General features: G+C 43.2%; 1 protein-coding gene across 4 annotated transcripts in view; it reads left to right on the top strand.

Moving 5' to 3' along the window:
• Window positions 1–14,257, top strand: part of KIF13A (kinesin family member 13A) — a 477,346-nt gene that overhangs the window by 347,515 nt on the left and 115,574 nt on the right. For 2 of the 4 annotated variants that reach the window (XM_063923221.1, XM_063923219.1), the window contains exons 26-27: window positions 7,981–8,022; window positions 9,426–9,525. In XM_063923221.1, the coding sequence (XP_063779291.1) occupies window positions 7,981–8,022; window positions 9,426–9,525 (142 nt within the window). The remainder of the gene's footprint in view (window positions 1–7,980; window positions 8,023–9,425; window positions 9,526–14,257) is intronic. The other 2 variants (XM_063923222.1, XM_063923220.1) reach the window with 1 other exon arrangement.

Below are 14,257 nucleotides of genomic sequence, written 5' to 3'. Positions count from 1 at the left end.
AATTTATTCAACAGGTACCCTTGGATTCTACTGGACAAGAGGACCGACCTGCGTGGGGCAATAGGTAAGTATGTATGTATGTGTGTATGTAAGTAATAAAATTATACTTTCACGGTGTGTGTGTCTTGTCTTTTTTTGGGTATTTTTTTAGTGGTAGTACTACAGGTACCAGCGGGCCCGTTTTTCCGCCGCATGCTGGTACTTGTGGTTCTCCAAGTACCAGCATGCGGGGGAGGCTTGCTGGGACTTGTAGTACTGCTACTAAAAACAATATCTTTTATTTTACAACAAAGGCTATCAGCCCTCCCATCCGCAGCCCATTGGATGGGGGGGACAGCCTCGGGCTTCACCCCTGGCCCTTGGGTGGCTGGGGGGGGGGGACCCCTTGATTGAAGGGGTCCCCACTCCCCCAGGGTACCCCGGCCAGGGGTGACTAGTTGGATTTTTGATGCCACGGCCGCAGGGCGCTGTATAAAAGTGACCCCCGGCTGTGGCATTATCTGTCCAGCTAGTGGAGCCCGGTGCTGGTTTTAAAAATACGGGGGACCCCTACTCTTTTTGTCCCCCGTATTTTTGGGACCAGGACCAGGCGCAGAGCCCGATGCTGGTTGCTTAAATATGGGGGAACCCCTGTCATTTTTTTTCCCATATTTCTGCAACCAGGATCGGCTCAAAGAGCCCGAGGCTGGTTATGCTTAGGAGGGGGGACCCCACGCAATTTTTTTAGCAAAAATAAGCACTTTCACACCCCTTCCCACTGATATACATGCACGGATCTCATGGATCCCTGCATGCATCTCAAATCACGGATAAAAAAAGCAGGTCTGTTTTTTTTTAGGACTTTTTTACGAGTTGTAATTTTTCACGGCAGTGTTTTGTGTTTTTTTGCTTTGCACTTCTTAGTAAATGACCGAGATTCATACTTAAACAGCCGCGTTTTGACCGATGGTGTATTCATTCGTAATTTTTTACCTGAACTAGCAAAAAATTACGAATGCCCTCATCACTGCCGTGATTAGTGTTTAGTAAATGACCGAGATTTACCGAGATGACACTTTGATGAAAAAACGGCATCTCGGTCAAAATCGGGAGCTTAGTAAATATACCCCATTGTCCAAGTCCTGTTTGTTTTAATATTTTCTTTACAGTGGGACTACAGGTGCCAATGGGCCTTTTATGTCCAGGCATGCTGGCACTTGTTTGACAAGTGCTGGCATGCAGTGGCAGGCTGAGTGGGTAAAGAACAATATTCATTTCTATATCTATATCTTCTTCTCCACTCTTATACAGTACTTGGGTTATGACAATGAACACAAAAATATATACTCTCCTTGCTAGTGCCTTTCATTCTAAACATATTGTCTTTATTTTATCAGGCTCTCACTCAGTCATTACAGTCTAAGCAGTGAAAAGAGTGGAGAAGTGAGCAAGTGGAGAAGTTGCCCATGGCAACCAATCAGCTGCTATGTATAATTTAATAGTATGCAAATTATAAATGTTACTTCAATGCTGATTGGTTGCCATGGGCAACGTCTCCACTGGCTTACTTCTCGACACTTTTCATTGTATAGTACATCTCCCTCCAGGTTTGTACTTAACATAGTAGATATGCGGAGCTGTGATAAAAGAGATGCAGAGCTGTGATACATTAAAAAGCTTTAGAGCTGTGTAAAGAGAGGCAGACATCTATACATCCCTGAGCGTTGCAGAGTGAGCTTGAGATGCAACACTTACAGAGTGTAGTAACTGTAAAATTACAGCTCAATTTCTCTTTATTTTTCACTACTCTGCACCTCTACTATATCACTGCTCTTCATATATTTATGTATCCCAGCTCTGCATCTCTTTCTTTATTACAGCTCCACCTCTCTACTATATCACAGCTCCGTATCTCTACAATATTACAGCTTTGCATCTCTACTATATCACAGTTCTGTGTCTCATGTTTCACTGCTCTGCACCTCTACTATGTCACAGCTCTGTATCTCTGTGTACCACTGCTCTATATTTATGTATCACTGCTAAACATCTCTTTATCACTGCTCTGCACCTCTACTATGTCACAGCTCTGTATCTCTGTGTATCACTGCTATACATCTCTTTATCACTGCTCTGCACCTCTACTATGTCACAGCTCTGTATCTCTGTGTATCACTGCTCTATATTTATGTATCACTGCTATACATCTCTTTATCACAGCTCTGCACCTCTACTATGTCACAGCTCTGTATCTCTGTGTATCACTGCTCTATGTTTATGTATCACTGCTATACATCTCTTTATCACTGCTCTGCACCTCTACTATGTCACAGCTCTGTATCTCTGTGTATCACTGCTCTATGTTTATGTATCACTGCTATACATCTCTTTATCACTGCTCTGCACCTCTACTATATCACAGCTCTGTATCTCTGTGTATCAGTGCTCTATGTTTATGTATCACTGCTATACATCTCTTTATCACTGCCCTGCACCTCTACTATATCACAGCTCTGTATCTCTGTGTATCAGTGCTCTATGTTTATGTATCACTGCTATACATCTCTTTATCACAGCTCTGCACCTCTACTATGTCACAGCTCTGTATCTCTGTGTATCACTGCTCTGTTTATGTATCACTGCTATACATCTCTTTATCACTGCTCTGCACCTCTACTATATCACAGCTCTGTATCTCTGTGTATCAGTGCTCTATGTTTATGTATCACTGCTATACATCTCTTTATCACAGCTCTGCACCTCTACTATGTCACAGCTCTGTATCTCTGTGTATCACTGCTCTGTTTATGTATCACTGCTATACATCTCTTTATCACTGCTCTGCACCTCTACTATGTCACAGCTCTGTATCTCTGTGTATCACTTCTCCATGTTTATGTATCACTGCTATACATCTCTTTATCACTGCTCTGCACCTCTACTATGTCACAGCTCTGTATCTCTGTGTATCACTGCTCTATGTTTATGTATCACTGCTATACATCTCTTTATCACAGCTCTGCACCTCTACTATGTCACAGCTCTGTATCTCTGTGTATCACTGCTCTATGTTTATGTATCACTGCTATACATCTCTTTATCACTGCTCTGCACCTCTACTATATCACAGCTCTGTATCTCTGTGTATCACTGCTCTATGTTTATGTATCACTGCTATACATCTCTTTATCACAGCTCTGCACCTCTACTATGTCACAGCTCTGTATCTCTGTGTATCACTGCTCTATGTTTATGTATCACTGCTATACATCTCTTTATCACAGCTCTGCATCTCTTTATCACAACTTTGCATCTCTTTACCTACCACGGCTCTGCATGTTTTTATATATTAAGGTTTTACTTCTCTTTATGTATCACAGCTTAACTGCCATTTACTATGTCACAGCTCTGTGTCTCTTTTAGGGATGGCCATTGACTATAAATAGGTAGTAACTAGCAATAGTCAGAAACTGTTGGTAAATAGTTTTACCACCAATGGTAAACTTCAGCCGCAGAGGTACTATGTAGTATGGCAGCCATGGGATGCACATGCGCAATCAAAACTAATGATGGTTTCCTCCTCTTGATGATTTAAAAACATCAGCCATTGTTGGTTAACCTGTTGTTGGCCATCCCTAATCTTTTTTTATCACCGATCTGTAACCAACTCCGTCCCTTTTTCTCTAACAGAACAAATCACACAGAGCACTGTATCACTCTGCCTACTGCCACAGGGGACTGTCACATTGTTATAGATCAGGGGTGGGGAACCTTTGGCCCTCCAGCTGTTGTTAAACTACACATACCAGCATGCCTTGCTACAGTTTTGCTATTTGGCCATGCTAAATCTGTTGCAGGGCATGCTGGGATGTGTAGTTCAACAACAGCTTAAGGGCCTACGGTTCCCCATCCCTGTTATAGATGAAACTGGCCTTCTAGCCTACAGCACCAACGTGACCTTAAACTTTAAGATTTATTGCTTCAGCAACCACACCATTATAGCCAACTGAGCGAAATCCTGACAGAAAGGTAGTTGTTTTAACAGATCCCATTTTAGAGGCAGACTCCATACCAGGTCTGCTGCCATCCAGAGACTGTCTGTGTACCACGGCCTTCTTGACCAGTACCGGACTGTCCGGTAAATAAGTTAATAATTCTATTGGATCAGAAATTAATTTGATTAATTTGCCTTAAACATTAGCACTCTACCTCGTGGTTCAACCGAGATGCCATTATGTTAACATCTCACTGACCCTATGTCTATGTAATATGTAGAAAGTCATCTGGTTGAAGAGGCCATTCAAAAGTGCATAGGTCATGGCAGCTGATAAAATCTGCTTCCCGTTTTTCATGCACTGGATGAACACTGAGATTGCTTGGACAATTTGGAGGGCAGTGCTTGCAAAAGGAAGGGACTCAAGACTCCTCTTTGACTGCACAGCAGCTTTCTAGGCACTTACCTGGAGAATACTCACTCTAGAACAGCCTCACACAGATAAACTTAGATCTTGAATTACCAGACAGTAACCCTTTCAAGAGCTGCTACAGACACTTTACTTGACAAACTAAGCTGTTCTAAGGTTAGTCTAAGAGAGACACCAGCAGCAAAATAAATAAAATGTATAATAAATTTGGATTCCTATCTGTGACATCTTAGCTCATGTCCTTATAGCATTCAACAAGCTGCATAAACTCAGTAACAAACTATGGTAAAGTTTTATTTCATACTGGTTCTGCTATATCAGCAACACTATGTTTACAAAAGTAGTGCTATTTTTGTAGAAAAACAGGTTCAAGAACTCCCGGGGGTGGGCAGCGGTGTGTGGAGCTGTGGATAATGTGGGAGGAGCTACAGTGGTGGAGCACCTTTGTACAAATAAAGAATTATCCTATGCAAGAATAAAGAATTTGAGCGCTCACCCAAAAAAGGGTGTGTGGTCTCGCTGTATGGGGTGTAGCATTGCAGACAAAGACTACCTTATACCCAAGTGTTGCAACCTACTCGCCCAAACATTGCCCAGCACAGGAAGAAAAATCCTGATTCATGCCCCTTACATGGTTTGTAATTTTTCCTCCTTATAGTAATGCCCCTTACACAACATGCCACACACCGTAATGCCCATTTTATGACACACACTGTAATGCCCATTACACATTATGCCACACACCGTAATGCCCATTACACATTATGCCACATACGGTAATGCCAATTACACATTATGCCACACACAGTTATGGCCCTAACGACAATTTATGACCCACACACAATAATGCCCCTTACAAATGATGCCACACAGTAAGGCTTCTAGTTACTTTTAAATTACCTGCTCTTGCCACGGGTCTCATGCTAGTTGCCAGGGATTTTACACTCCTTGCCAGGGGGATTTTATGCTTGTTGACAGGGGTTTCATGCTCTAGGTTCCATGCTTGTTGCCAGGCTCATTGCCAGGGTTTTCCTGCTCGTTGCCAGGGGTCTCATGCTCACTGCCAAGGGGTCTCCTGCTCTTTGCCAGGGGTTCTCCTGCTCGTTGCCAGGGTTCTCCTGCTTGTTGCCAGAGGTCTCCTGCTGACTGTCAAGGGTCTTCTGTTCATTACAAGGGGTGAGGGCGGGTGCGAAAATGAGTAATCAAACCAATAGCTTTAGAGGGCCTCAGGTCCTTCCGCCCATAGCAGTTTAAAAAACCCTCTAAAATGATCGCCGCCGAGGCGGAGACAGACTCTAAAGGTCCTACTAAGAAAATCTATGCTGTAAAACCTTCCAGTGAAAAAGAGAGAAGGGAAGAAAGAGACGGGAAAAAAGATCAACAAGGAAAAGTGGGGAGGGGACTTAGTAAGGGTAGGGGAGGAGAGTTACTGCCAGGGCTCTAAAAAAGGACCAGGCTGTTCTAAGGCAACCTGTCACGGAGGGAGAACAAGGGTGCCCCAGCAAGGGATTTGTATCAATATCACAGAATTCCATAAAAAAAGTTTGGAACTTATCAGGAGAGGACATTATGATATTATTCATAGATCTATACATTTCTATCCTTTTAACCAGTAAGTAAGGGGGAAGGGGGGGGGGGGGTGTTGGGGGGTAGGGGGATTAGATTTCCAGTGCACATCAGCATTTTTTATTTTAATACTATCATTGCTGTTAACCCTAAGAAGCCTGCACAGCTCATAGTGATCTGTGCAGCACCTCTCCCAAACTCACCTTCCACAGGTTTATTGTTAAGTGAGTTAGCTATTATTATTCCATCTATTTTAAAACCAACCTTTAGTAAATCTCCGGTCTCTATAGTTGCTATGTAAAAGTGTAAAAGTATTGATTGTTGGTCCAATGTACTAAAGTGTTCTAAACGCTGCTGTTTTTTTTTTGTTTGTTTGTTTGTTTTTTAGAATCCCTTTGGTTTTGACTTGGTTTGGTCGGTTTATAAAATGGTCGCAAAATTTACCAAATTCGCAAACCCGACTGTTAGTATAAAACTCCTGTAACAGACACACTTAATAACATTGGAAAAAAAAACAGTTTTAGAAGTTCAAAACATGTAGACAAAAATAAATTAAACAAATATAAAGCGTACAAATAAAATCTGCATTAAAATCAATATTAATGTTTTCTATTTGGAGTCTAAAAGCGACGCGTTTCGTGGATCACAGACCTCTATCTGAGGAAGTGGAAGAGGCTAGCTTTGGGCAGAAGGTTTTTGCGCACAGCAGCTCCAGAATGTACCCTCTCTTAGGGGCAGCTTTTGATGTCCACAAGGCGACAGTATTTCACAATTGGATGAAAGAGAAAATAGGATTTTTAAACGTATTCTCCATCCTTCTCGCCGATTCCACTTTGCTTCCACTTCTTACACTCTTTAACTTTTACATGTTTCTAGACATGAACAATTTTTTAAATTGTTACTATGTTACTCTCTGTCCTGTTGGGCACAGGAGTTCCCTAAGAAAGGTATATTTATAAAAAGGGTAGTCTTCACAATTTATACAGATTCACATTATATACACGCCAAGGAGCATTGACCCTTTCCCAATGTAATCAAAGAAATGGATTTAAACAGAGTTTAAAAATCCATTGTTTAGGCTATGCCATTAATTTTCAGGTATGAATGGAATTATCCTTTAGCTTTTCTTTCCTTCCAACTATTATTTCCTTATTTATAGCTGGCAATTTACTGGTAAAAAAAAAAAAGAATACAGAAAAAAAAAATTGACTGAAGAAAAAAAAAAGGGAGTTGAAAATGACTATTGTGTCAGTGCCCAGGAGATATATTTATAATTGCATGTGGTGCAAGCATTATTTTAAAAATAAAATGCTTTAATTAAATAACCCAGTGGTTCTTAAACTGTGTGCCTAGGCACCCTGGGGTGCCTCAGGGCACTTGCAGGGGTGCCTTGGATTGGTGGTCTATGACCAATTAAAATGATTTATGGTCAATGTAATAGGCAAAACCAGTGCTGTTGGTTGTCAGACATATAATATGTGGACAAGCAAACAAATCCTGTCCCTCACCACACAATTAAACTTTTAGCCTTGAGGTTACTGTGAAAATAATTCTGATACTCTAGGGTGCCATGGTTCCAAAAAGTTTGAGAACCACTGAAATAATCAAATAGGTATTCTTAGAATAGCTGCTGCTTCATAACTTTACCTATTATGTTCTATTGAGGGGCAAAAAGTGCTCAATTCTTTATGTGTACAATAATTCAAGCCATCAATACGCAATTAATAAATTACTGAACTAATGCTGCAGTGCAGAACTGAATGTAGGTAACTTAATGCTTATGAACTTGTACTTATCCATCTTCCTGTTCAAGAATACATGTGTTGATGCATCTGGAACAGCTGGATGTTCTTCATCAGACAGGCTAAGCCCTTCTAATTCTTATATGTTTTCTCTCTTACACCATTGTTTAGCATTGTGAATACATTTATGGTGCTACTGCACCTAGATTTGTTACTATATGATCTAAGCCATGCATGTTCTGTTTACATCATGTATTCTCTCCTACCAGAAAGAGGATGATGTTGGTGGTGATGATATGGATAGTTACCAGGTATTATTACAGTGGCTTCTTCTAATCCCGTGGCATGGGACAAAATTCTGCTCTGCACCACAATATGGAACAGGGGGAGAAGATCTTGTGGAGCGTGGGGAGAGTTACTTGGGAAAGAGGGTGCTGGGGAAAAGCTTGTGGAGCTGGGAAAGGGGAGCTTGAAAAATCACTACTGTCATCACTGAACCAGCATCTAAACTTCTCACAGATTTGTCACTGTGTATAACGCTTTCTAACACAATTCCATACAATAGGCTGGAAGCTTTTAGTAAAGGTGGCAGTATACAAGGAAATAGTGCATATTCAGGATACTGCATGCCATTTATTTGCTGAAATTGGTGGATACCTGTAAATTAAACAATATATGCAATTCACATACCAATTTTGGATGTAATCATGTGGTCAAGTCTATATACAGCTGTGGTGAAGGAGCAATCGCCATGGCAATTCACATATGCAAGAACGGGATATGAATGTTTTAACCTTGGTCCTGCCATATAAGAGGCATCTGTCCACAACAGCATAACTATTGTTCCAGGGACGTATTCACAGCTGCAGAGTCTATATTTTAGGAATGAGCACTCAGCTTTGTATACATAGATCCAAACTGGAACATGTTCCATAAATGTAAAATAATATTTGGGAGGATAAAATGGAACATGTCCATTTAATAACATGAAAAAAAGACTAATATGCTAGATCACAAATGCACTAACCATTGGCTGACCACACATTAAAGCTTTATACCATTCTCACAAGACACCAGCAAACACAAGGCATGATGCATGGCGGGGTTTAATTTGCATGAAAACAAGTATTTACAGATGGTTCTGCTGATAATCTATTTCGCAAGAAGCTGTATGCAGAACTAATGGTGATATTGCGTTCACCTGTTTTTCTTTGATACCTTAAGAAAAATAGAAGGCTCACTATCATTCCAACCTTTTTGCCATTAAACATATTTTTATATATGTGTGTATGTATATATATATATATATATATATATATATTTTTTTTTTTATATAAGCTACCAGTAAAGCAAATAGTGTTTTTTTATGTGTTCCATTATATTTGTTGCTTGAGTCATGCAAACAGATCTAAAGTTTCTAAATTAAAATATTAAATATGTCCAAAATATGCATGCTACCTCTAATTCAGCAACAATACTGCTTTTTTTTAATTTATTTCGTTTTTTTCTTTTAAGAAGTTGATCACTGTACGAATTTTAAGCATCTGATATTTTCCCCACCCCCTCTATATATTTATTTAGTTTAGCAAAAATAGCAACATAAAAAACTGTTTAATGGCATCATTTGTTAATTTTTCATTTAATTCATGTAGCAAAAGATTAAATCAAACTTAGAGAAAGTAAAACATTAAACTTATTTGTATCTTTCAAACAGGAGGAGGATTTGAACTGTGTACGTGAAAGATGGTCAGACGCACTGATAAAACGCAGGGAATATTTGGATGAACAAATTCAGAAAATTATCAATAAACAAGGTTAATTTAAATGAAATTAAACACTTTTGTCCATTTTAATGCAAGTGAAGTATTCAAAGAAATATTACTGTAGTTGTGTGAGAATGCAGAGTATAATTAAAATAATGAGATCACGACCAGAAATTTTTAGAAATAATAAAAACTACAGTACCACTTGTGCCATTCATTCCATATTTTTTGAACAATGATGACTCAGCTAGGAATGTATCCATATATACTGTACATCCTATTGTGTGTATATACTGTATTTGTACTCAATCTCTCTCATATATATATATAAAAAAAAATTATATTTATATTTTGAAGGTTCTATAACGTTATGCTGTCTTGCAAAATAAAATGATTTAAAGTGTTAAAAGTATAAGTTTTGTGCCTTTTGACAATGTGTAAAGGTGGAGTGGCTTCAATGTAAATCGTGGGGCATATTCAATTGAACACAGTCATTTTGTTAGATTAGATACAAGAATTTTAGCAAAGTGAATTTTTTTTTTAGGAATTAACGCTGCTTTTTTGTTGCAGCTGCTGAGCAGATTCAAACTTTGGAAAATTGTTATTTTAAAGTAAAAATGGCAGTACTTGGTTAAAAACCCCTTGGACAAACCTCCCCCTTCCCTCCATTACTAATTAGGCAGCTGGAAGTTTTGAGTTAGCTTAATTGGGCCAATAATTACATGTCATTATTGGGGTGAAATTCTTCAAAGTGCAGAATAATGGGTTAAAAGATATAGACTGTAGAGAGGTGCAGAGATGGGCCAGGTGTTTTACACAGGTTGGGGTTGCAGGGGTTATTTTTAATTTTTTATTTTAAACTAACGTTGCATCAAATTACCTCAAAATCATCTTTATTTTTTAAACATTTTTATGCGCTCCAAATTTAACGAAAGTATTTAAATGGAAAAAAAATGTGCTTTTTATAATTTTTCCTTTAAATTTTTTTTTTAATAATTAGCCATTTTAACACTGTAAAAGCTAAAACTATTTTTTACTTCAGGTCTGTAAAACATATACTGTTGTCGCTCCATAGCTGGAGCCAACCCTGCGGTCGTCACCCCGGCCGCTCACACTGACCTGCAGCTCCGTGACGCGTAGGCCTCACCCGCCCGGACCGCCAGGCCGCCGGACCATCATTAGGGGGAGACGCGCCACCCCCTCTTGCCACACGCCGCCTGGGCCTCGGGACCCGCTGCGCTCCCGGACACTTGCCCTGGCCGGGGATCGCTGCCCCGCCGGACAAGCGAGAGCACACACTCTCTCCCCGCCACCTCGCTCCTGCTTGGCTGCTGGGGGGGGTTTGGTCACATCTCTGCTTCTGGGGCTGGATTCTTGGAGCTGGAGGGGACCCATACCCCCTTCGTGCAGGCTACGGCCTAGTTTTCATCCAGGGTCCCTTCGGACACATTGCCCGGCAGACACCAGGGTTCATAAAACCACAGGCTCCATAGCAGAACCCCAGCCAAGGGCTCCCCCTGGTGGTTAACTTGAGATAAATTAATGGTGGAAAACACCTTCACTTACATAAAAGATATTACATGGCCTGACTGTTAATGGGCCGATATAAGCTCTAAAATCACCCCCTTTGGTGCCCTGGTGCCCCCTGCACTTGCCTCACTGCCTCTGTTCATATCAACCCGGCCAGGGGGAACGTGCTGCGGAGTCGGAGGGTGGCCTTGGCTGCCCTTGCGGATTGCGGCCTTCCCCCTCCAGTGAAGCCGGGGCCTCAATTTCTGCACGTCGCGGGGCCGAGCTCCGGGGGCCGTCCGCGGGATCCGGGATCCACATCTCCCTCCTGCCGGAACGTCGGTAACGACCTACAGTGGCCTTATTCCCTCTGTGGACCCTTCCAGCGGAGCTGTGCGACTGTTGAAACGGGCCTGCAGCCCCCCCGCTACCTCCGGCCGCCGCGTCCTATCACGCACCCTGTAGCCGGGGCCTAGAGTTCGGGGACGACTCGGCCGTGAGCTCCGGGAGCGAAACGCGGCCGCGACGAGCTCCCATTGACCTCGGATCTCCCCCATAAGCGAGGCTGGACACCCCACAACACCCTCAGGCAGCCACATAAGGGGTGAAAGTGAGGAGAGAAGCTGCTCCATAAATGCTGCGGCGGCCATCTTGGAATCCTGGAGCTTTAACCGGGAAAAGCTGTGCACACCTGCAACAATAGAAGTCTCTACAGCACAGCCAAAAAAGGCTGCACTGCCTTCAGCACCCAGCCATCCCGGAACATTGTGAGTACCTACTGTCTTCACAGCACCTATTTCTTATCTGCACTCCTGCTCCATAAAAAACCCACGACAGGAACCCAGAGTCGCCATTTTACTTTCTGGCATATAGTCAGAGTAAAGAAAAGCCGCACTATACCACACACTCCTTGCCTCGGCAGGAGTCCAGATTCTGTTTACACCGCCGCCGGCGACGGCTATGGAAATGCTTTAATACCAACCATGAGTGACCGGGCCACTGACTAGGGGGTTAGACTGCGATCTGCCCCGACAGCGGAGCTGGCGCTTGGAAAAGACACGGTCTCAGCGTTATGACACTCGGATCCATACATCCCAGTCCTATCCTTAAGACGACTCGCAAGATGATTTAGCGCAAAAATAATAATATATTACATGTGCCATAGCTAAATGGTCGGACTCCATATATAACACTCTGGCACCCCAGCCCCGCGGTTGGAGGATCGGACCTGACCAGATTACTTGCTCATTAAACGGGCTCTCGCCTATGTCCTCCCATCAATAATTTTTATTCCCTTTTTCTTTTTTTTACCCCCACTCCTACCCTCCTTGTTTGATACATACCACTATGTCCAAAAACAAAAAAGCAACACAAGCTCCGACCAACTTCTTTGGCTCAAAGACCAAGGGCCCACAGAACCCTGCCATGACCGCAAGCTCCCCCGCCTCCCCGTGTTTCTCGGAAGCGGGTATTGATCCCCAGATACAGGCGGTCATGTCGAGCCTACTGGAGGGAGTGCAGTCCGCGTTCAAGCAGGAACTCTCGAACGCTATAGCTGAATTTAAATCGGACCTTACAAATCTCGGTAACCGGACGGACGCACTGGAAACAAAGACAGACGATCTCTGCCGCTCCCAACATCGCGTTGACAGTGAACTCGCTAGACTACACGAGGAAATGGAGACCCTCAAGGAGCGACAAGAGGACCAAGAAAATCGCTCGCGTAGAAATAATCTGCGCATACGCGGCGTCCCAGAATCGATCCTCGGCCCATCGCTACCAACATTCTTGAGAGAATTCTTCACATACTTGGTACCGGACCTTACGGTCGAAGAATGCCTCTGCGACAGGGCACATAGAGCACTCCGGGCAAAACCACCTCCCGCCCAACCGCCCAGGGATGTTATCGTCCGTTTCCATTACTTCCGCTCAAAGGAGAAAATTTTGTCCTCCGTTCGAGACTCATCGGAGATCCTGTTCAAAGGCACGCAGTTGCAGATCTTTCAGGACCTGGCACCCTCCACCATCCAAAAACGGCGAGACCTACAGCCGGTCACCCGGATCCTGCGACAACACCAGATCAGATACAGATGGGGATTCCCCTTCCATTTACACGTTTCGGTTAATAACACTATCCACTCGGTCAAGACCCTAACCCAAGGACAGGAACTGTTGGCAAAGCTAGATCTTCTCCCAACATCAGCTGAAGACGACATGGCGGCCTCATCATCTAAACCGCCACACCCTCAACCCCCTCTTCCTGATTGGACGCGGGTGACCCGACAGCGCAATGTGGACAAGGATCCCCCCTGAACTGGGGAAATCCCCCCGACGTGTATAGTGCATGAACTGACGATGCCGCGCCTCCACAACTCATGATTGAGAGCAGTGGAGAATCCGGCCTCAGCTCAAAGACCAGTATCGTAACTATCATCGGTTAATGCTGTTATAATCAAGTTTTGACTGTTTACACCCCTGTGGTATTCCCCCCTCCCCTCACCGTCCCCCCCCCCCCCCCTTTTTTTTTTTTTTCTTTTCTTCTTCCTCTCTCTCCCTTCCTCCTCCCTCTTTCCAAATTCCCTCCCCCCCTACCCTCCCCTCCCCCTTCCTATTTTTGTTTTTGTGTTAGCGTTTTTGTTGTCTGGACACAGTTCTCAGAGTCCTATATTCTAGTATGTCTGCCATAAATGTAAAATGGTTATAGCCATCCTCAGCCCTTGCGGCCCGGGAGACTCATACCCTCCCACATGGTAGCTCAGTTACCCCCCCATAATCCCTTACTGTTGTTAATAATGTTACTTATTCGATGCTTTCCCCGTGCGGCCCCTGAATGGGACCCACAAACACAGGGATGTTTCCCCATTTGGGGCATCTCTTCTTCTTCTTCTCTATGTTCTTCCTTTTCTCTCTTTTCTGGTGGCCTCTACTCGACCTCCCCGCTCCCTCTCTCGCTTGGCCCGGAGGGGTGGCCTTCGCCTGGCACAAATTGTACCTCGCTGGACTATACCCGGCAACGCGCCATACTTCCCCACATAAATAATCATGTCTCTTAAAATATTCTCGGTCAATGTAAATGGCCTGAACTCCCCTAGGAAGCGTACCGTGTTCCTGAGTGCATGCAGACGTGAGAAAGTCGACATAGCACTCCTACAGGAAACACACCTCACCGGTCCCCACACCCGACTGATGGGCAAATGGTTCTCCCAGTCCTATTTTGCCTCAGCAGACTGTAAAAAACGGGGTGTGGCCATCTTAGTTCATCGTAATATCCCGT

This window comes from Pseudophryne corroboree, chromosome 5, assembly GCF_028390025.1.
Source record: "Pseudophryne corroboree isolate aPseCor3 chromosome 5, aPseCor3.hap2, whole genome shotgun sequence".
Taxonomy (NCBI): domain Eukaryota; kingdom Metazoa; phylum Chordata; class Amphibia; order Anura; family Myobatrachidae; genus Pseudophryne; species Pseudophryne corroboree.
The sequence above is the reverse complement of the archived record's forward strand: the minus strand, read 5'-3'. Positions and strand labels throughout refer to the sequence as shown.